Source organism: Cavia porcellus, unplaced genomic scaffold (genome assembly GCF_034190915.1).
Source record: "Cavia porcellus strain 051 isolate PalLab524CR breed Dunkin Hartley unplaced genomic scaffold, mCavPor4.1 scaffold_1, whole genome shotgun sequence".
Taxonomy (NCBI): domain Eukaryota; kingdom Metazoa; phylum Chordata; class Mammalia; order Rodentia; family Caviidae; genus Cavia; species Cavia porcellus.
Window position 1 is genome coordinate 212,970,178 of NW_026947484.1, and position 23,582 is coordinate 212,993,759.

Consider the following 23,582-nt stretch of genomic DNA (forward strand, 5'->3'; position numbering starts at 1 on the left):
ACAACAGCTTGATGGGACTTCAAAACAAGATGATATTAAATCAGCGCTAGCTTTTATGATGTTTTGTTTTCTTCAAAATAGCTATTCGTACTATCACCGATACTAAAATCGAACAACCAAGGTTAAAACCTTTGCAATTAATGAGTGAAAACATATGGCTTCAAACCAACATGATTGGGAATCATGATTACCACATACTTTTTTGTATTCTTATCATTTCTTATACTAGGGAAACTATTCGGTATTTATACATGTGAATTTGATTTATTTCACTTATAAGTATGGTCTCAAGCTCCGTCCATTGTACATCGGTTTCCACTGGTTTTAATATGTTGTATCTTACTATATTTTACTATACGTGATAGCATAAAATCTTTTATAGGCAAAGAGATACTATAGAAACCGTTGTTCGTTTTCTGTTAACTGGTTCTAAATACCCTGTAATTCTTTAATTCTCTTGAATGGCTTCACACTGTCTTGATATGTTTGATGCTATAGTATACAAAGTTATACTCAAATAATTCAAGGAAAGAGGCACTATGGTGACTACCATTATGTTAGATTATCTGGAGGTGAAACAATGATGCTTAAATTTTTCGGTTCTGACCTGTGTTGTTCTGTTACAATGTCCTCTTTTATCTCAATCTCCACCCTTTTTTAAAAAATTAATCTATTTTTTCTTATTTTTTTCAATTAAGGGAAAACTAAATTTAAAAATAGCGGGATATATTATAGTAAATTTTTTGTTTTCCTATTAACCTGATTTGAACCCCAGTATTGCTCTCCCCATCTTCTGTCAGTTCTGTCAGATTCTACTATATTTTATTTTGTTTGATAATATCAAGTTTGAGGGTATAGGCAACCACTTTGAAGGCAATAAGATTTACTATGATGCCCATTATGGTTTGACTATTATCTTCTTTTGAAGTCCTGTAAGGTCTCCAGTGTAGGTTTTATTGGTCTTGTTCTGTACTGTTTTGATCAATTCTATTATACCTGATGATATAGGCAACTCTTTTTAAAAATAACAAGAGGCACAATGGTAACCATTTTTGATCACCTGGTATTCTATTTTTACATCATGTACTATGCCCATCCTTCTGTTCTAACCGACTCTGTTCTGTTTAGTCATATTAGGTTTTATTCTCTTCAAAAAAAGTAATAAGAACTGTGGGAGTTAAAAAAACCAAAAAGTGCAATTATTATTGTAAAAAAAGAGAGGAAAGGAAGGTGGTCTAAGGGATATAATTGCATGTATGTTTGAGTGTGTAGGATAGAAAACCATATCACTGTGCTTTTGTTGGATCATTGAACAGAACTGTCTGCAATCTCACTGTATGAATGTCCACTTTATATGCTTTAATTTTATAATTTGGACAACTGTTTTCTAAGATGACAATGTATAACCTATTAACTAGTGATTTCTTACTGTATATTTTTTCTTGAAATTCTGTATTATTTGTACCCTGTTACTGCTTTGTTTTTTTATTTCCTTTCTTTTTTCTCTTTAAATAAATAAAAAAAATAAACACTAGTTTAAAAAAAACTGAAATCAAACAGATAAATAAAACTGCCTCCAGGATGAAAGCAGACAGGCAGCTTATCCCAAAGAAGTGAGTTACTGGCCTGGAAGCAGGAGACACACAGGACCCTGACCCCGCTTTGGAGGCTGCTAAGGCTGTGGGGGTGGGAGAAGGGCAGCCCAGCCAGGCCAGTGACTGAGCTGAGTTCTTCCTAAGGACTCGGCTGATCCTCTAGCCCCGGCTACAGCACTCTGCTGGAATTCTCTATCCATTCTCATCAACAGCTGCCTTTTGGCACCTAACCTGCTCTGCCCACCAGCCCATGAAAGCCTTTATCACTCATGCACTCCTGTAATAACACCAGTTACTTGGGCTGTGTGTGGTGGTACATGCCCGTAATTCTACCATGCTGGAGGCTGAGGCAGGAGAATTACCAAGAGTTCGAGGCCAACCTTCACTACACAGTGAGTTTCAAAGCAGCCTGAATTACATAGTGAAATCCTGTCTCAGAACAAACACAAAAGCAAAAAGATACCAACTACTCAGGAGGCTGAGGTAGCATAATCAGAAGTTTCAACTTAATGCACCTGCGAAGCACAGTACCAATAACAACAAAGAGAAAATTAAAGAGACCAAATTAAGAGAATTTCTTGGCAAAGGCAATTTGTCCACATAATTTAACCACTGGTGCCCTCTGGTGTCGAAAATGTCACATCGCTCCATTTTGACAATTTGGGTTTGCAAAGTAGAAAAAAATTTTTAAAGGATTTTGCTTTTTATTTGTAAAAGTTCTGGTATTTCCCCAGGGGAGCTATGTGCCTGTCATAATATGTTTTTAAAATTCCCAGTCACATGTCAGAGTGGACGACACGAGGCAGCAGAAGTGCTTTGAAAAGCCTGGACACTATGGGCAAAGCTGGCTGAGGACAGGGGCTCAAGATTATTCAGACAGCAGAGGGTGCAGGGGTGACACCTGGAGGTGGGGTAACTGACCCTAAGAAGGGCATGGGCATGTGGGCTGGAACCAAAAGCAACTTGGGGTGCATTCACACAAATCTGGTCAGCCTGGCTGTCTCTGTCACCCTCCTCTAGACTCTGCTAGAGAACACCAGAGAGAAGCCACGAGCTCGGAGCTGCCCTGGAAGGCTTTATCCAGAGGCCTGGTAGTATGCATGCACATGGGTTTCACCTGGGAGCAGAAGCTCTTTAGATGGAGGTAATTTAGCCCTTGAAGGGGAACCAGAGCCAGGGTTTGATTTCCTAACGTTACCGTCAGCCATGCCATGCTCAGAGATCGAACAGCTATGCCTGTGTCGTGGAAGTTGGCAGGGGTGGGGAGAGACTGCAGACTTATAGGCAGAAGATGAGAAAGACAATTCAGAGAAGCCTCGGGGTGAGACCAAGCCAGACAACCCCAGGAGTCACGATCTCATTGGAACCATAACCTAACGGTTTCCAGAAGCCACTGTGAGCCAGCAGCCGGCTACTAAGCATTCCTCCTGCAAAAACTGACATTGTCTTCTGCCAACCTTCCGTGCACAATGGGGTACACTGCTCAGGCTCCCCAGGCACTGCCGAATACCACTGAAATGAGTTCAAATCCACCCAGACCCCTCCTGTGGCAGCAGGGCGGACCACTGACCCACTCTTCTCTCCCGTCCTCCGCCTGCTCCCTGCCCCTGTCCAAGCCTGTGCCCTCCCTCCAGGGCAGCTCCCTTCCTCTGAAGCCTTTCCTGACCATCCCAGCTGCACCGGCCTCTCCTGCCCTTGAACTATGCACACTAATTTTTGATTCACTGTTTGAATTATTACTAATTAGCTTATTGTCCAAGCCTAAGTTTACATGTCTTATCTTTAAATTCTCCCTGATGTCCTGCACAAACCCAGATGCCGTGCTTTTTAGCACATTTCAGCTCTGGGGAACATGGCACTGTGTACTCAGGCAGTAGAAACACATAACTGAAATCTCAAACGCACAACAATTTTTCTGACCATGCAAAATCAAATGCCAATGCAACACAGGCACAATTGGCTTGTATAGTTGTTTTAAAACAGACGCATGACAAATAGAAGTGCCCTTATGTCATGACTCCCTTACTTAATTTAAACATGAAAGGGGTGCGGCTTTGGAAATAAGGACTTCTTGGAGGCTTTCTTCCATAACTGCTTCTGCGTATGTGTAAAGATGTGCATGAGGATGTTTGTGGCAACATCAGTTAAAACAGTGACAATAACACAGAAACAATAAACGTCCATCAGGAAGGTGATGGAGTGAAACCTTTGCAATGGGGAGTATTGGGTATCATTAAAAAAAGAACACACAGACATCTATGCACTGCCTTGCAAATACTTTGAAACATACGGTATGAAAAGCAAATTAAAGAATTTGTAGGATTTAATTAGCACATATTTGTTGAGTACATTAATGCGCCAGGTACTTTCTAGATATTGGGGCAACAGCAGAGAACAATTAAGACAAGCAGATGCATGAGCGCACACACACACACACACACACACACACACACAGAGAGAGAGAGAGAGAGAGAGAGAGAGAGAGAGAGAGAGAGAGAGAAATCTCTGTCCTCATGAAGCTAAGTTAGAGAGGGAGAGACAAATAAAATGACTTATAAGTGACAGAGAATACTGGGATGTGGTGATGCAGTGAAAAGGCACAGGAAGAAGGCCAAGTGACAACAGCATCGGTGTCTCTGTCTGCTTCCTCTCTCCAGGACTAGAGACTGAACAGAGAGCCTTTGCCCTGAACTACACACCCACAGCTTTTTCAATTTTGTATTTTGAGACAATGTACTGCTTAGTGACTAAGTTACCCAGATTGGGATTGAATTTATGATCTTCCCGCCTCAGCCTCCCAGAGTGCTGGGATTTCAGGTGTGCACCACGACACTGGACTGACAGCATCAATTTTTAAAAGGCTGGTCAGGGAAGACCTGACGGATACAGTAATCATATTTGTGGGTGACAGGGACGTGCGTCTCGGTATAGTGGGCAGTGCCTCTGATGGTTCTAAAGCCTCCTGACTCTTGGGTTCACTGCCCCCGCGGAGTGAACCTCGTGATTCTCGTGACCTCGTGATTCTCTTCTGAGAACAGAAAATGCCAGAAGTGATAGAATGTCTGTTCTGAGACTGGGTTTGTCCTTTGGGCATCTTCGTATTTTCTCAACTGCTTGCTCTGAAGGAAGGCAGCTACCATGCTACGAGCTGCCCTGTGGAGGGACCTAGGTGACGAGGCAGGGACCCCAGGCTGCCACAGGCCACATGAACAAGCTCGAAGTGTTTTCTCACCACGCTTCCACAGCTCAGCTTCGGCCTCACAACAGACCCCACATCCTAAGCTGCACCTCATTTCTTAGCCACACGTACCCAGAAAGTAAATACTGGTTGTTTTACACTGGTTAAGTTTTGGGATAATTTGTTATGCAGCAATAGATACTAAAGTTTTGTTTGCAAATGCCCATGCCTCAAATGTACATAAAAAGGCTTGGAAAGACCTCTAAAAATCTTAGAAGCATTTAAATCTGCAGATGGAAATATAAAAAAAGAAAATAAATATACACTCCCTCAAGTGTTGCATGAGTCTTTCAAAGCAAAAATGCATTTATACGTTACTGGTGCTCTTTTAATTCTAAAAATACAAATAAAAGTTGAAGTTATGATAAGAGGCCTAGTTGTTTTAAAAACAGTATTGGACACTTTGAAAAATGATGGTGTACCCTCTTTAATGATGGTACTAGAAAAACTGGCTTTCCATAGACTAAAACTAGAAACCATATCCATCAGCATGCACTAAACTAAAAGCAGAATGTATCTAAATATTAAAACAAAAATGCTAAATCTACTGGAAGAAAGAGTAGGCAGAAATCATGAAGATATAGGTGTTGCAGGCAGAGAGTTCATGAACGAAACTCAGATCTCATGAGAAATACTTCAAAGAATCAACAAATGGGATCTCATCCTATTAAAAACCTTTCACATATCAAAAGAAATCATTACCAGAGTGAAAAGAACCACAGAGTGGGAAAAAATTTTAGCTAGCTGTCCCTCAGAAAAAGGACTTCTATATAGAACACATGAAGAATTGAAAAAAAAAACCAGGCTCCCAAATTCAAAGACTCAGACCAAAAATGGGCATCTGAGATGAACACACACATCTCAGATAAAGAAACACATTGGTCATTTAAGAGATGCAAATTAAAACAATGCTGAGATTCCATCTCACTCCAGAAAGAATGGCTATCATCAAGTAATCAACCAGTTAACAAATGCTGGAGGGGATGTAGGGAAAAATGAACATTTCTCTACTATTGGTGGGAGTACAGATTGGCGCAACCACTGTGGAAATCACTATAGAGATTCCTCAAAAATCCAGGATTAGACGTCCTGTCATGTGACCCAGGTATTCCCCTACTGGGTATTTTCTCAGAAGAGTTAAAAATAGTATGTCACTGCAATATACGCATACCCATGTTTACAGCAACATAATTTGTAATAGTTAAATCTTAGAAACAACCCAAATGACCATCAACCAAGGAATGGATAAAAAAGACATGGTCTTTTCATACAATGGAGTACTATTTAGCCATTAAGAAGGATAGGACTTGAGACCATATTTACAAGTGAAATACGTCAGAATCACATGTGTAAAAAACAAGAGTAAATAAGATCCAAAATGGACAACAGATATTGGGAAACAGGAAGAAAATGTTCAAAAGGAAAAAGGAGCAAGCATAGAGGGAAAGGAAAAAGAAGGAAAAGGGAAAAAAATCTATACACACACACACACACACACACACACACACGGTAATTATACTATGAGCCTCTCTTAGTTTATTGAAAAAAATAAAAATTGGAGAATTTTTATACCCATATTTTTTACTCTGAGTAACTACTTTAAATATAATACTACTCAATGTATTCTTATTCTATTACTATTACTTTTTCCTTTTTGAGGCAGCATCTTGCTATACAGTTCAGGCTGGCCTTGAGCTCTCTTTGTAGCCCGGGCTGGTCTTGAACTTGCAACAATCCTCCTGCCTCAGTGTCCTGAGTGCTGGGATTACAGGTGTGTGCCATTATGCCTGGCTCTCCTATTATTTGTCATGCAAGCTTGTTTTATTTTTCGAGAAAATAAAAAAAGAAAAATGATGACAATAAAATTCCTTTTTCATGTTTTTTAAGTGTCTAAATACTTTCACTTTCTGTCTCTCTGTCTCTGTCTCTGTCTCTGTCTCTGTCTGTCTGTTCTCTCTCTCTGGTACTGGGGGATTAAACCCGGGACACCCTACCACTGAGTCATACCCTACCTCCCTTTATGAACACATTCTGACTATTATTTTGAGACAAGACCTCACTAAATTGTTCACATTACAAATCTCTTGTCTCAGCTTCCCAAGTGCTAGGGCTGTTCCACAGCCAGCTTTAAACTACTTTTTTTTTTTTTCAGTATGGAAATTGAACCTGTGGCCTCATAACAAGCTACACATCCCTTTTTTCTTATTTAATTTTTAATTTTGAGACATGGGCTCACTGAGTTGTAAGTTGCTGAACTAAGGTAGAACTTACGGTCCTCTTGCCTCAGCCTCCTGCAGTCCTGCGATTACAGGGGTTCACCACCACACTAACTCAGAATATTTTTTGAAGAGGGAGAAAGAGAAAAAGGAAGAAAAGAGGGAAGGAATGGGGGAGGTAGATCTTTCTTTATGGCTCTACGCGGCCACCCCGAGGTATATAGCTAAGGTTACAGTTTTCACTGTTCTTATTACTGTCATCTCTGTATTCAGAAGGCAGCAGGTCAGTTGGGATAAACTGCACTTGGTCCCCCAGCCAACAGGAACCCAACCAGACACAGGATAGCTCCCCCAACTCCTAGCCTATGATTCCCACAGGGAGTCTGCCACCCTTCACGACTTCATGGAGAACAGGCAACACCCCAAGCCTTTGACCATGGAGCAGCCCCAGATCAGAGCAGTTACGTAGACAAATCTCAGATAGAGGTAGGGGTCGTGGAGGAATTTCCAGGCCTTCCATAGTGTACACTCCTCCCCACCTGGTGCAGAAATGCAGTCTACACAGAGGGTCACACTAGACGGGGTGACGCAAAACAGGGCTTCCACCCGGCAGGCTGTGAGCTGTGTGTGAAGGTCTGGCTTTCCTGCTAAACCATCCCCTGGTGCCTGAAGGCTTCGGGGCAGCTGTGCTGATGTAAGCATGGAGCATGGCAAAAGACAATGGGGACAGGGTTGGCTGTGTCCCCCTGTGATAATCTCACATCTGCTTTCCTTATATTCTCGGTGGGGTGCACTATTCCTGGAGATCCTGCAATACCAGGTCGACGCACACAGTGAACAGAGCAGGCTTCTCTTCCAACTCCCTGCTTCAAAACTCCATTTCCTAGAGTGTCCTCAAACAGAGGACGAATCAGACATTAATCTGGTAAGACCAGATACTGCCCTTGACCTCAGCCAAATGGCTGAGAAGCTATCCTTTATCTTCTTTGGAGAAGGGAATTACATCATAAGCTTCAGGTGTCTATCGGCTGAGAAACACAACCTGGGGGAAACAGGTCCCAGAGAACTTACTGTGCAGGTACCCAGAAACAAATGAGAGATTATCAGGGGCTTGTACTCTAGCCAATTCTGGAACTTACTTTCTAGGTTAAGAAAACAGACCAAGATTTGTTGCAAAGAAGAGAATAAGGGAACGGTGCGGGTGTGGGCGTAGTGGGGAGCAACTCACCTTTACACTGCAAACCCTGCCGCAAGAGGCCCCAGAGCAAGGAACCACAGTGGTCACAGAAGGTGGGGACCTTGTAGTTGTGGATCCCAAACTTGTGTGGCATGTTGACACTGAACCGCTGGGAGCCCACCTGCAGGGAGGAAGACACAGCATCAGCACCCACGCAGCTCCCTGCAGCTCCTCCTCGCCTGAGGCTTGATCCCTGTGCCTCCTCAGAGCCTCCTCCTGAGCTGCTATGCGCCACCAGAGGCCCTGGCTGGCTCTGCAGGCCACCTGGGAAGCAGAGTGAACATACTTCCTCGCTGGCCGTGGCCGAGCTCTCACTCCTGATACTCCCCAACTCATGGCCTGTTACACTGAACAGAGTGCAGAGCAAGCCTGAGCCAGCTGTACCTCCTCCTGGACTCCAGGCCTGGACACCATGATAGCACCCAGCCTGCAGGGTGCACCTTCTTGGGCCACACATGGGATGTCGCCATGTCTCCAAAGCTACTTTGTGCATGGAGGCCTCAGCCAGGCAGAGGGGCCTTCACTGCTGAGGGGGACATAGGAGACTAGGAAGCTACCTGAGCCCTGCGCGGTGTGCAGAGACTGTGGTTGTCAGACAGGAGATGGCTAAGAGTGTGGAGCCTGAGGGATGGAGGCTGAAGTATCAGTGTTCATGGCACAACAGACAGGCAGGCACCATCATCTCAACTAAGCCCTTCACACACGCCATGGGGCAGGGCCATTGTGACCCTGGTCACCACTGAGGAAAGGCAGATGGGATGAGATTAAAAGACATGCCCGTGCTGCAGCCTGATGAGAGGCAGAGACAACGTCGTGCACATGAGTCTGAATTCAGAGTTTAAGCCACTGAGCCACTCTGATGCCACTTGTTACATACAGGTGGCAGTGCAGAAGAGGACAGGTGTGGGGCCAGGCCTTCAGGACTCGGATCTGTGGGCTTGGCTCTGCCACAAACCACCCTGAGGTCTCAGGCAGGTTTCCTGACTGCCTCATCTGGGAAATAACGATGACACTCCTGTCCCCTACAATGTCACAGGATGGTGGGTCGGTGAGACGTAAGGGGTGAGTCCGCCTCCCTGGGTCTTCTCCGCCCCTCCACAGTGCCACTTTGCACCTGTGTACAGTGGTGCTGCCACATAGCTGGGCAGGAGACTGGTGCCTGATGTGGGTGGGCTGGGAAGGAGGGACGCTCTTGGACTTTGGGGGAGAAAGCCGTGGCTTGTGGCTGGTGAGGAATGGGAAGCCCCTATGGGGGCTCAAGAGAGGAGAGATGAGGGCTGGACAGGGACCCCAATATGAACACGGGCGATGCTTGCTTCGGGGTGCCTGCCTGAGTAATGAGCTCCCCATGGCCCGCCCCAAGAGTGACTGCCCCTCTACTGGCCTGGCTTAATATTGTCCAGCCTGAGTACAAGATGAAAACAATTGTAGCCACCACATGGTGGCTTGGCCTTTGTGACCCCTCAGGACAGGTGAGGTCATTGCTGCCCCTGCAGTCCTACAGTCCTGAAGATGTGAACAGAAACGGATCTCCCAGGAACAGCCCCAGGGCGAAGTGAATGACAACCTGAGGCAAAGTTGTCCCGGGTTACCCAAAGTTCAGGGTGGAGCTGGAGACTGCTGCGTGACCCTCTGTGGGACCACTAAGGACCCTGAGGTATCAGAACAGACAGATGGAGAAGACCACTCACACGCAACACATGCGTACACACTCCCGGTGGGAAAAGAGCCAAAAGGGGTGAGTGGGACTCAGGGGAATACACAGAGAGGACAAAGTGGGGAAAGACAACTGTAAGACTCAAAAGCAAGAACGGAGAGAAGGTGATGTGGAGGGGAAATGTCCCTTGGTTACCACACCTAAATGTACAGGTCGGGATTGAGTCCTCTGAGCCACACACAGACCTAAGAGCTGGCAAGCTGGCAAGTGCTCGAGATGGAAAGGGTCCAGGGAGCCCAGGATGGAGGGCATTGGACACATGGGATCTGGAGCAGGAGGTGCTTGTGGTGTGTATGCAGATACATGTGTGCGTGTGTGTCACACTGAAAGTAACTGCACAGAGGGATGAACAGGGTTTAGAAGCCAGCAGGGCAGCTCCTGGCAGAGAGGCACATCCACCACCATGATGGGCATCAGGCAGCAGAAGATGGTGGCAGGCAGGGACACGAGGACAGGGAATCAACTCCACCAAGCTCAGAAACCCAGAGCCCCCTTCCTCAGTGCACGGCTCATTGTCCCTGGGGACTCATGCCGAATTTGAAAGGACACTTCACCAGAGACTTTGTGCCCTTCAGTCTTCCAGGAAAGGGAGAAGCAGGTCATAGTTTGCATGGGCTGTGCCGTTTACGGTCTACATCTCAGCCCTCTGGCTGGCACGACGCTGACTCTGGTGGGACCTTTCCCCTCAAGAAAGAAGGACAAGCTTTAGAAATCTGCAGTGGTTCCCAGGTGACCAGACGCGGGAGTTCCTCGCAGGCAGGACTCTGTGCTCTTTGCTCCTGTGGGTCATAGCACAATGCTTGCCGCATAGGAGATGCCAGTCAGCAGTCAGCGTCCACAGGCAGGAAGTCAGACAGCAAGCACCTTGTCTCTTCCTTTCATTCTCTTGGGAAAGTAATGAAGTCTGGAGACCACATGCTGGCCTGCGCTTTTAACCAAGACAGTAGACCGCCTGCAAACAGCTGCTGGGGCTCAGCGGACCCTTCAGGGGCACCCAAAGCTGGTCTAACTTTAGCCCTATCAACTTCCCAGAGACGGAATGGAAGCAAAGGGAGATAACAGATGAGAAATGGTTAGTGATGGGTGCGAATTAATTTGTCATTTGTGTGCCTCTAATCCCTTTACTCTAGAACAAAGGTGATAATCACACATAGCTGATTAAAGTGGTTGAGGAATTAAATAATGTTCAAGTATTTAGCGCAGGGCAAGGTAAGTGCCCAGTGAAGGCTGCCTGTTATCAGTGGGGTTACTGCTCCCTCTGGAGTTTTCCTGGGATTTCCAGTTTTCTCCATATCCCCATCACCTTACGGCCAAGTTCCGACCTATGTGTTGCCTTGGTCTCTGTTTATTACCCAGCTGCTTCCGGGGCCTGATAAGGTAAGGAAATAAAAAATAAACTCACACTTTTCTTGTGGGTTTTGCCTCTGGGACGCAAATGGTCTGGCAGTGATACTCACAGGGGCAAAACAGGGCCGGGGCCAGGAAACCATGCACCACTACCTTTATTTTTGATCAGCACAAGAAAGATAGTGTTGGATCTCCAAGAGAGAAGCTTTCTTGGGGATCACATCAGAGGCAGTGAGGAAGGAGGACAGGAAAGAACGCGCAGCATCCTAGTGCTGTAAATGTTCACCTCATCAGGGGTTTCCTGCTTCTTCAGTCCAGCGCACTTTGTGATGATGAGTTCGTGGCACCGCTTGTGGACAACGCAGGTACAAACTGCAAGCAGCAAGAAACCCGACCGTGAGTGACAAGAGCAGAAAGAGAGTGTTCACCCCAAGGCTTGGCAGGTACCAGTGGAGGAGTGAAAGGAACCCAAGTCCCTTCCGCCACTCAGTTTGAATTTCAGACCCTCCTGGGAGTCCCTCATGCAGGTATGTCCAAGGTCTCCACCAGAGCCCCCGGAGCTTCCTATGCACACTGAAACAGCTCTGTGCAAAGGGCCTGAGCTCTGCAGTCCTGAGGGCACCAGTCACCCCTGTCTGGCTGTCACCTGCTTCCCTGCTGGGAAGCCCTCTCTAAATAGATGTCAAGTTGTCCCCTATAGTACTGAGTGCCCATAGAGTGGTTGGTGGCTGAGGTCTAGGTGACCTCAACATGATAAACTTTAAAAATTTCCATCTCAATATGTCCACAGAAAGTGGCTTGTAGGACCATGGGGTAGGATGGGTAACTGGTGGCTAACGAGGTGAGTGCTCTGTGTGTCCACCTGCCACGCCAAGTCACAGCAACTGCCAGCAGAGCCACCCTGTCTCCTCCAAGGGTAAGACAGTGACAGGCAAGGAGAGAGGCCAGCCTTCCTGCTGTCACTACACAGAGCCTCAGTGTGACCACCTCACATTTCTCCCTCCAGTTCTGAATGACTTACCTTGAACTGGTAGTCAATTAGTTAGAAAAAATATAGTCTGCAATACCTTCAACCAAGTATTACTATTATTATTATTACTACTATTATTTGGTAGTGCTGAGCTTTGAACCTAGGGGTGTTTCCCCCCTGAGCTACATTCCCAGGTCTTTCATTTATTTATTTATTCTTTTATCATGAGATGGTCTCACTAAGTCGGTCAGGCAGGAATTGACTTTGCAATCCTCCTGCTTCAGCTTCCCTCAGTGCTGTGATGACCAGTGTGCATCACCATGCCTGGCTGAACTTTAAACTTTTTTCAGAGTTAGCTATTACACAGTAGAGATAGGAAAAAAAAACCCAGAGTTGACAAGGACTGTTCAGTGATCTTGACTGAAACAAGCATGTGAGAGACCTTCAGGCAGCTGCCAGGACAGAGACCTGCACAATATAAGCTGAACTTCCAAAGAAGTGGTGTTCTGCATCCCAGGAGAGATCAAAGTGCTATCTGCTACTGCTGTGCAAAAACCCTGGAACCCTGCGGGGATGGGAGCTTCCTATCTGCGAGGCATCTCCAAAGGGAATAAGACAGTCGGGGGCAAAGCAGGTAGGGTTCCCCTTCTTGGAGAGGGAGGGTAGACATGCCAACCTTGGAGAGCAGCAATCTCCAACCTTTTGGCAGATGGCACCAGGCACCAGGCTTGTGGAAGGCAATTCTTCTATGGGTGGCGTGGGGTGGGGGTGGGGTTTCAGGATCAGAGTCTCCTAAGGAGCTTGGACCCTAGGGCTCTCACACATATAGTGCACAGGAGGATTTGTGCTCCTGAGAGAATGCAGTGCGTTTCTGATCTGACGGGAGGCAGAGTTTAGGTGGTGATGGAGCAGTGGGGAACAGTCCTAAATACAGATAAGGCTTTGCTCACCTCCTGCTCAGCAGCCCATTTGGCCCCAGATTGGTATTGGGCCAGGGCCTGAGGGTTGGGGAACCCTGGTATAGAACTTCTAAATGACATCAGACCCAGCACGCTTCCTCCAAGTGACAGTGATCTAAACCTAGTTCATAAAGCATCTCTTACCTTGACATTGGTATCCCTGTTTTCCTATGACGCCCCTGAAAAGAAGAAAACAATCTTTAAGAAAAGGAAATGCCAAACCACTCCATTCTCCCCCCATCCCTTGCTGCACTGAGCCCAGAGAGCTTGTCAGGAAATGCAGGTACCTCCCCTGGAAAGGTGCCTCAAGACGTCTCCTCCCAGAAGGCCATGGGGGACAGTCATGCCAGCAGGGCAGCAATGTGCTAGAAAGCTACACATGAGCCTGCCTGCCCTGGACAGGCCCTGGGCAGCTCAACATTCCTGTCCTCATGGATGAAATAGGTAGCACTTTTCCTCAACACTCTGCAGGTTCTCTGAAGGGCTGTGACTGGCAGCCTGGGTACCCTAAAGACTGCTAAGAAGATTGCTTATCCTCAGTATCCCTAAAAAAAGCAGATCAAGGAATTCCCTACAGTTCCCAGCCCAGCAGGATAAGCCAAAAGTGATGGGGTCACACCCCAGGAAACCTGGGGTCCATGGTGGTCAGGCCATGAGAAAGTCCTGGGAATGATGTACCTGTGACTGGGCTGAGAGTGGGCAGTTCCTGCTTGAGTTGGGTTCTCCCTGAGCTGGGTCATCTCAGATGTCCATGTCAACCTCAGCAACTTGCTTCATTATACCACACACAAGACAAATGACTCAGGAATCCAGGGGACCTGAGAGCCCCATTCACATGTTCTCTGGCTGGCTCCACAATGAATTCTGTCCTCACTTGCTCTTCCCTGTCTGACCCGAGTGTGTGGGCCACTTCTACATTGGCATCAAAGAGCTCGAGGGTACTGGCCAGAAAGGCTGGGGAGATATCAGGCAAAGCATGAGGTAAAGTCCGACTAAGCTGAGGTGGAATCATGCCTCCACACCTCCTAGCCATAGGACAGCAGGTTGGTCTCTTTCTGTTTCTGAACACTGGCCTTGTTAGTGGGACAGACCTCAAACCACACAGTTCACAGGATAATGGGAAGACTGAATTAGGGGTTTTGGGTATTTAAGATAGGACCTGGCATGTGGTGATATCCAAGTGTAAGCCCCGTGCCCTGTGTCTTCTCCACTACTCAGAGGCCGGCCACACCTCACTCTATCAGGACCCTAATCAGGAGGAATGCCACCTCCTCCAGGAGCCTCCACACCATTCCAGACACTGTTGCCTTCTTGCTCCTGGAAGAACCCAGCATCCAGGCAGAGCACAGTTAGAATGCTCACTGAGAACTTCTTTGTACCCCAGATACCTGCAGCCCAGTATATTTACTTTGCTTTAGAAAATTTCAAGTAAAAAAAAAAATAGAAAATTTCAAGTATATATTGGAGTAACAAACATAACAAACCTTGATGAGCCCACCATCCAACTCTACCTATGGGTGCACGATCAGTCCAATATCATCCCTTAGCACCTCTCCCCTCCTTTCAGAATTATTTTTTGTTATAAAATTCTAAGTATCATAGTTTATTTGAAAACAATTCAACTCATCTTCCTACAATTATACTATCAATTATACCATCACCACTGGTGACAAAGTCTTTAATCCTTAAAGTGACCAGGCCCACTTTCCTTCTTTGCCTTTATGTGCCATGCAACTTCACATACACACTTAACCCCTCTGGAAAAGTCTTCTGCAATCACAGCAGGAATAAGGCACATTAACACTGCTTATTTTTCCTTCCTTCCTTTCTTTTTCTTATTTGGTCTTTTTGAGACAGGGTCTCTCTATGCAGTTCAGGCTGGCCTTGAGCTCACTTTGTAGCCCAGGCTGGTCTTGAACCACAAGGATCCTCCTGCCTCAGCCTCCCAAGCACTGGGATTATAGGCATGTACCACCATGCCTGGTTTTCTATATTTATTTCTTTCAATATACACAGTGTGATTTATTTTTATCTAAAATTTATTATTTTTCAATTCCAGTGAAAGTTTTAAAATCTGAGAAATTGCTCTACAATCTGTTTTTTATTAAAGGAAATCCTGGCTATCATTATCAAATTCTTCAAGGCTTATGCCAGTTCTGTATTGTCATAAAATTCAAGGCAGGCACCGCACTTTCCTATTAAACCACAGCTTTCAAGCCTTAGAATCAAAATACTGAAAAGATATCAATATTACACTCAGAACCAGCCTCTAAAGTTCATGTTTAATATATACCACACTTAGAATTTAATTAGAGAATCTCACCTTCATTTCAAATTGGAATGCAATGATTTTGTCTGGCAGAAATTCATACCTCGCCCATTATTAACTCTCACAATCAGATACCCTCTTTTATTTACACCATCCCCTTTTAACACATTCACAATGGGGCCATAATCTCAATGTCTTACTGCCCGGCAGCTTGAACCACCAGTGTACACACGTGACTGTCCCACTGGGTGGCTTTTTATTAATTTTATTAGTACAAAGACTGATAAAAGTGATTAGGTCTGTTTGTACCACCAGTGTCCAAGCTGCCCATGGGACACTCATGCATGTGCCACTGAGATTCAAGCTGGCAGGAACACGTTAAGTGAATTCACTGATCATCTCCCCTACCCAACTCTACCCTTGGGCCACAGAGAAGCCACAGCCAGAGGTTCCCAGGAGGGAGGGGCTTACCAGATGAAATCTCTGCAGTGGGAGCAGTAGGTGGGCTGCCGAAGGTAAGTGGCCATGAACTTGTGGCCATTGACCTGGTGGACCCTGCGCCTGACGGCCCCTTGCCTCTTCCTCGGTCGCATGCGCTCCCTGAACACACGCTCTTCATTGTCTTTAGGGGCTGGGGAAAGACAGAGCAAAGAAGAATACAGAGTGGGTTAGTGCACCTGAACAACGACTCCTGCCTACAGGGTCCCGCATCCCGGGGTAAGTGGAGTTGGGAGGGAGCATTCACGTCCTCAGATTCCATCCCAATCTGCATGCTGCTCCTGGCAAAGTGCCCCATCCATCCTCACACCAGCTGCATGTTCCAGGGCAGAGAGTCAAATGGCTCGAGGTTCAAGGAAGGAAAAAAGGAAGGCAGGTCTGGGTAGTGTGACCCTGGGGACATAGTGTTCCTCACTCTCACCCTCTGCAGCCAACTCCCTCAGTGAACAGGGACCACTACAGTAGAAATGGGGTGAGCCCCTCCTCACTCGCCTAGTTGCCTGGCACAGAGCAGAAGCTTCTTCCTCCGTTCTCAGGCCTCAACCAGGACAACCAAGAACTTTTTGCCAAAGGTCAAAAGAAGGAAACGTGAAACTTCGAAAGCAGGCAGCTTCCCAACTCCAGACCCACCACCCTCTGGAAATGAAAGAGCCTTATTTCTTCCTCCGCTCCACCTCTGAGACAGCCCCAAATCTAAGACCACCTTGAAAGGTGACCAAGAGATGACAACAAAAATATTAGTGATCATTGATTGGGATTGTGGATTTGTGCGCACCCTGGATTCATACGTCAGCATCTTAGCCCCACTGTGATGGTTATTTGGATAAGGGAGGTAATTAGGTAGGATGGCATCATGCTGGTAGGCTTTCCATGGTGCAAGGAGCATCCTTATAAGCAGAGAAAGAGACCCAAGTGAGTAGCCCTCAGTCACAGAAGCACACAGGGAGAAGGTGACCTTTTACAAGGCAGGAAGAGGGTCCTCAAGACCATGCTGGCACCCTGGCACCAGGCTTCTGGCCTGCAGAACAGTGGGGAGTGCATATCTGCATTTGCAGCTGCCAGGGCTATGGGATTTTGCTCTGGCACCTGGAGCCAAGACAGTGCAATGGTGACCACAGCATGATTTTTCTGCAGCAGGTGCTATGCTGTAGGCCTCACCTGAGGTGACTCACTGAACACCTCACAACTTTTGCAGAGTCTGTTACCTCCATTTCGCAGGATGGGAGTGTAACCAGTCGATTCCTGACAATGTGGAGACAGGTGTGCGCCCAGAGTCTAGCCCAGAGCGTATCGGAGCAGCCAGCATTTCACTGTCCATGCAGTGCTCAAGGATACCCCACCCCACTCCAGCCAAGTCCCCAAGGCTCTAAGATGAGTGACTGTCTTTATGGAAAGAATGGAGCTGCCTGTGGCTTCCCTGAGGACAACTGAGAACAGGTTTGGTGCCCTGCCCAGCTCTAGGCCCCTTCATGCAGGCCCTGGAAGGGTTCCTACACTGTACAGCCTTAAATGCACTCAGAATCCTCAGTGACCCCCAACACTTGCTGTGCCAGCCAGTGACTGACACCCCATCAAAGTGGTGCCAGCTCTGGGAGAAGCCTTGTTCCCTCCTGGACTTCTTGACTAAAAGATTCCCTATGAGGTCACATGCGTGGCCCGAGCAGCTCTTTAATCCAACAGCACTTTGCAAGGGCAGAGGAAACTGAAGGAGGAAAAGACTGGGAATGAGAAACAAATAGCCAGGTGCGCCCCGAGAGCGCAGCAATGTCCAGGCAGACAGGCAGCCAACTCCGCGCTTCCTGCATCCTGGCCCCTACCCGGCTCTTCTTTCTTCCCTTTCCCTCCTTTCCTTCCTCCCTTCCTTCCTCCCTTCCTTCCTTCCTTCCTTTCTTTCTTTATTCTTCCGTCTCTGTCTGTCTGTCTGTCTGTCTCTCTCCTCTCTTTTCAGAACTAGGGATTGGAAGTAAGAGCCGTTGCACACGTTAGGCAAGCCCTCTACCACTGAGCTACACTCTCAATCCTTTTTCTGTTTTGAGATAAGGTCTAAACTGGCCAGGCTGTCTTGTGCTCCTCCTGCTTTAGCCTCCCTAATAAATTATGATAGCCTGCCGGGGCTTCCTTTTTTAACTGGTGCTCGTTATTTCAAAAGTCACAAATACCAACTCTCTGTTTGGAAAGAGAAAACTCCCTACTACCTACCTTACCATAACCCAGGGGCCTTGACTCACTGACCTGATCTGTCACTGGTGATTTAACACAGAGCCTTCTACACAGACACACATTGCACAAGTATGGCAGTGTGCAACTGGTTCTGTAATTGTTATCCCCTGCCATGTTTTCACCATTTTTATAACCAAGAAAAAGATATAAGTAAGAATCAGATCTAGTCAGTAACCCTTAGTTGCTACAAACATAAACTACAAAAATTAAGCCCCAAAGCACAGTCTTGGGCATTGTAGGTTAGGGACTGGAATTCTATTTGTAAAAAGCATCCTTTACTTTTTCATGGAGCTTGCCGCAGAATACATTTACACAGTAAGTCAGCTCCTAATGCATTTACGATGCAATCTGATTTAGAAATTTACTAGTCATTTGGATCCTGGAACACTCTATTTTAATTACAATAATGGTGGTGAGTCCCATCTAATTCTCTCTAAGGAAAGCTGCCATAATTGTGAATAGTTTTCTCTGAGGGTTTTTTTTTTTTTCAGTACTGGGGATTGAACACAGAGTTTTGCACTGAGCTACATCCCACCCCTCTTCCATCTTTTAAATTTTTGAGACAGGGTCTCACTAAGTCACTGTGTTGCCCAGGCTGGGCTTATAATTGCAATCCTCCTGCCTCAGCCTCTAACAATGCTAGGATTATAGGCTTGCATAACCAGCCTGAGCTCTTATTTCTCAAGTTTTTACAGAAATCAGCAATGAAATCAAATGCTCTAAGCCGTGTATACACAGATTGAAGAAGGTAAGATGGTAAACAAGGAACTGAATTGCATTCTTGCAGGGACCTCTTGGTGGCATCTGGAGGGAAGCTGTGCAAAGGCGTGGCGGGGGGGGGCGGGGGAGCACCTCCTGCGGTTAGGCAGAGATCCCAGGTTAACTCCCCTAAGAGTGGTCTCTCCAAGTGAACCCTTCCTTATGCCACAGAGCATAACTGTATTCCTTCTTAATCTAAGGCATGGGAAAGGAAATAACAGAAGCAGAAAGACACAAGTAAACTTTATGCTTTGAATGAGTTCACATGGGGAGCAACACACAGGAAACAGGAGAAGGCGCTGGTGAAAACACATCGGTTCTACATTCTTCTGGACAAGGGGCCAAAGATCAGCCTGGAGCATGCTCTGCCCTGTCACTCACACGCAGGGAAAGAAGTAGTCCACATAGTGCATACATGAAGAGAGAAGCAAGGTTTCCCTGCTCTCTCCTCCCCAAGAGCTCCCCCAGATCTACCAGAGATGGTTTTCTGCAATGCTTTCTACTGTGGGGAGTGGCTTTCAAAATGCAGCTTCCGCATACATTTAAGTCTATTTTTGGCTCTCTACTCTGATCCATAAGTCTGTTTTTATGCCAAAACCATACAGGTTTAATTACTGAGGCTTTGTAATATATTTTAAAATCAGACCATGTGATGTCTCCACTTCTTGTACTACTGGGTCAAAACTGCTTTGGTATTCACACTTTTATGATTCTATATGAATTTTAGGATTGTTTTTTCTGTTTCTCTGGGGGAAAAAATTCCACTGGCATTTTAATAGGAGGCACACTGAATCTGAAGATCACTTTGGGAAGTATGGGCATTTAAAAACATTTGTTCATCTAAACCATGAAAAGTCAACTGATGCCAGGCATAGTGGCACATGCCTGTAGTTCCTGTGCTTAGGAGGCTGAGGCAGAAGTTGCAGACCACACTGCAGCTCACGCATAGAGAGCTCAAAACTAGCTTGGACTACATAGCAAGATTCAAAACAAAACAAAACACAACACAGCAAAACCAACCAAAACAAATCAAAACAACAGCAACAAAACCTGTTACAAAGTTACAACGGAGACAGGGGACTTTTTAGTAAACAGTATTGGGGAAACTGGCTGTCTATAGACAAAAAAGTAACATTGGACACCTGTCTTTATGTTGTGTACAAATATCTACTCAAAATGGACTAAACTCAAAAAGCTTCTAGAAAACAAACTTCTACGGAGAACAAGCTTCTGAAGAAAAGCTTCTAGGCATTGGCCTTGATAACGATTTCTTAATCTGACACCAAAAACTAACAAAAGCAAAAACAGACAATAGGAGCTATATCAGACCTAAAACCTTTTGCACAGCAAAGGAAACCATCAACAGAATGAAAAGCAACGTAAGGAATAGAAGCAAATATTTGCAAACTGCATTTCTGAAAAGGGTTAATATCCAAAGTGTATAAAGAGCTTTTAGAAAATAACGAACAAAGACATCATCCAATTCACAAACAGACAGAAGAACTGAAAAGTCATTCCTTCAAAAAAGATACAACAAACAGTGGATGGGTACTATTTAAAAAGACGTTCAACAACACTAATTATCCGAGAAATACACAGAAAACTACAAGGAAGTCTCACTTCAGACCTGATAGGTGGGCTGGCACACAAAGAAAGAAAAGTTCAGTGTTAGCAAGAAGAAGGACAAAAGGAAACACTTTCTGCTATTGGTTGGGCTGGAAACTGAACCAGCCACCAAGAAAAGTACAGAGATAGCTCACAAAATTAAAAATAGAACTATCATATGATCCAACACCCAACTTCTAGATATATGTCTACAGGAATCAAAATCAGACTGCTGAAAGAGATATCTGCACTCTCCTGTTCTCTGAAGCTTATTCACGATAGCCAAGATGCAAAAACAACTCGAATGTGCACTGAGGGTGCATGGATTAGGGAGGTGTAAATACGTAAGTAGAGTGTTATTTAGCCAAAAAAAGCAGGACATGCTGCCACTTGGCGTAACGAATACGAACCCAGAGGACCCTGTGCTAAATAAAAAGTGAGTCACAGGACTCAAACTGCATGATACGACTTATATGAGAAATGTAAGATAGCAGAACTCCAAAAAGCAGAGAGTAGAGAGGGTGGCTGTCAGAGATCAGAGGCAAGGAGAGTCAGGGTAGTGTTTGTTAAAGGGTACCAAGTTCATTATGCAGGATGAATTAATTAGTCCGGCAGATCTACTGTACAGCATAGTCTCTATAATTCACAACAATGTATTATGTACTTGAAAATCTGCTAACAGGGTAAACATTAAGTGTTACCATAAAAATAAATGAATTAGATAAAAATAAAGTGTAGCTTCCATGGTAGTGATAACAACTGTATGTGTATAATGTAAGCACAAGAGAACAGGAATATAAAGGTGTATATACATACATGCACATATGCATTATTCTACACATCAATCTATAATTATGTAATACTACATGCTGACCCATAATACAACATATATTACTTCATATAATATATATTATATACACTTTGTTGAACTTTTCACCCCCAAATACTCCAATTTTTATTACCTAGGAACACAGATATTCTCCTACATAAGCATGGTATCAGAATTAAGATATTTAACACTGATATGACATCATATGAATCATGTATAGTTCTCCAATTATGTACCTAGTATGTTTATATAGTTTCCCTAAGGTTTGAATCCAAGAACCAAATAGCTCTTAAATTTAGTTGCTAGATCTACATTTCTTTAAAATAGTTTTCTTCCTGTTTTGTTTTTTTTTTTAAACTTTCTGTGATCCATTTGTAAAAAATCCAGGGGGTTATCTTATAGAATGTTCCACAACTTGAGTTTGTTTATTTTCTCCCAATTAGTTTCAGATCAAATGGGAAAAATACCAGTGAGGTCTGTGTATCAGCCAATTCAAATACATCTATCAAGATCTTTACGGGTAACTGAAAATGATATGAACATAAATTTACAGAAAGAGAAATAAAATATTCACTCTTATTAGGAATTTTTAGAATGCAAAGCAAAAAAGTCTTGGCATATCATTTGATACCTAATAAAGCAATACATTTATTTTAAAATGACATTATCAAATTTTGGCAAGTTATTAGGAAACTGACTTATCCCTTCACTGCTACATACAACATCAACTGACATACATTTTCAGATAGCGATATTACAAAGCACAGCAAACATCACAAAGAGATTCATATCCTTTGATTTGGAGTTAGCATATTACAATACCTCACAGACACTGCAGCGAGATTCACATCCTTTGATCTGGCAATTCCTTAGGAATTAAATCTAAATTAATAATTACACAGAGATTAAAAGCTATATATTCATAGCTTAGAGATAACTCTCAATGCATACCCACATGAGCTAACAAATAGAAATAACTCTTCTAAGAGACTAGTGTGATGACATAATTATATTATATCTGTAACAGCATTTAAAATTGTGGGAGAAGACCAGAGCCACAATGGGAGATGCAGATTCAGTGAAGATATATTGTATAATAATATAACCCTACATAAATCTGAAGCTTAAAGGTAACATAAAAAGTAAGAATTATGCTGTTGTGGTTTGTGTCTGGATGTCCCCTCAAAGCCTCATGTGGTCTTTTCAGAGGGGACTGGATCTACAGTGTGTGATGCTGGGGTCAAGAGTGTGTTATTAAATAAATAAATAAAAATTAAAATTTAAAAAAAAGGGGGCTGGGGGTTTAGCTCAGAGGCATAAGCACCTGCCTTGCAAGCGGGTGGTCGTGAGTTCGATCCCTGGTACTGATAAAAATGAAAAAGACAAAAAAAAAAAAAAAAGAGTGTGTTATTACTGAATTATCCCACTGATTGGTTTGGCATAGTTCCAGGTGGGATCAAGGGCACTCCACCCTGGGTGTGAATGCTATCTGCCCTAAGGATGGGCAGGCTGGTTAAGGTATAAGGGATAGAAAGAGGGTTGCTGGTTACATGCTGCTTGCTACCAAAGCTTGTTATGAACTGTTTCCCTTCTGCAATGTGCCATGGCACACAGCCTTGGAGCCAGCCAACTATGAACTAAAACATCTATAAACTGTGAGCCAAAATAAACCTCTCCTCCTTTAACTCTGGGTGTTGGGTATTTTGTCTCAGCAACAAGAAAAGTGACTAAAATATATGCTAAGCTAGAATGATGGAATTATGTTTTTTAATATTCCAAGAAAAGTTTTCTATGTTCTTTAATAACTTTTTAAAGCTGGTTCTCTACCTAAAGCATTAGGTAACAGGAGGCTGTGGGAATGAAGGTCTTCCTGGCTGTCACAAAAGCGGCACCAGAGGTTGTCACATAGAGTGGGACAGACGACAAATCTCATCAGCTTCCTAATTGCCTGTGCATAAGAAATGAGCCAGTGCCCTGTCCACTGGGCAGCCCGAGTCTCCTGCATCTTGGACTTGCTCTAAAGGCTGCTCCTGGTTGTCACCAGATGCACTCGGCTAGGCACAGCTGGTGGTGCTGTTCATGTGACCTGGCCTTTGAAGCAAACCAAAATTAGGGTTTCATGG

The 23,582-nt window shown here is 44.8% G+C and overlaps 1 protein-coding gene and 1 non-coding gene across 3 annotated transcripts in view; both read right to left on the minus strand.

Annotated features, from left to right (window-relative positions):
• Nucleotides 1–23,582, minus strand: part of Prkce (protein kinase C epsilon) — a 463,885-nt gene that overhangs the window by 154,253 nt on the left and 286,050 nt on the right. For both annotated transcript variants that reach the window (XM_003473065.5, XM_063229099.1), the window contains exons 3-6: nucleotides 16,020–16,179; nucleotides 13,424–13,458; nucleotides 11,637–11,722; nucleotides 8,278–8,407 (exon numbers count right to left, since the gene is read on the minus strand). In XM_003473065.5, coding sequence (XP_003473113.1) covers nucleotides 8,278–8,407; nucleotides 11,637–11,722; nucleotides 13,424–13,458; nucleotides 16,020–16,179 — 411 coding nt within the window. The remainder of the gene's footprint in view (nucleotides 1–8,277; nucleotides 8,408–11,636; nucleotides 11,723–13,423; nucleotides 13,459–16,019; nucleotides 16,180–23,582) is intronic.
• On the minus strand, nucleotides 7,833–8,023 carry LOC111757752 (U2 spliceosomal RNA). The gene has a single exon (XR_002792046.1). It is a non-coding gene; the product is annotated as a U2 spliceosomal RNA (small nuclear RNA).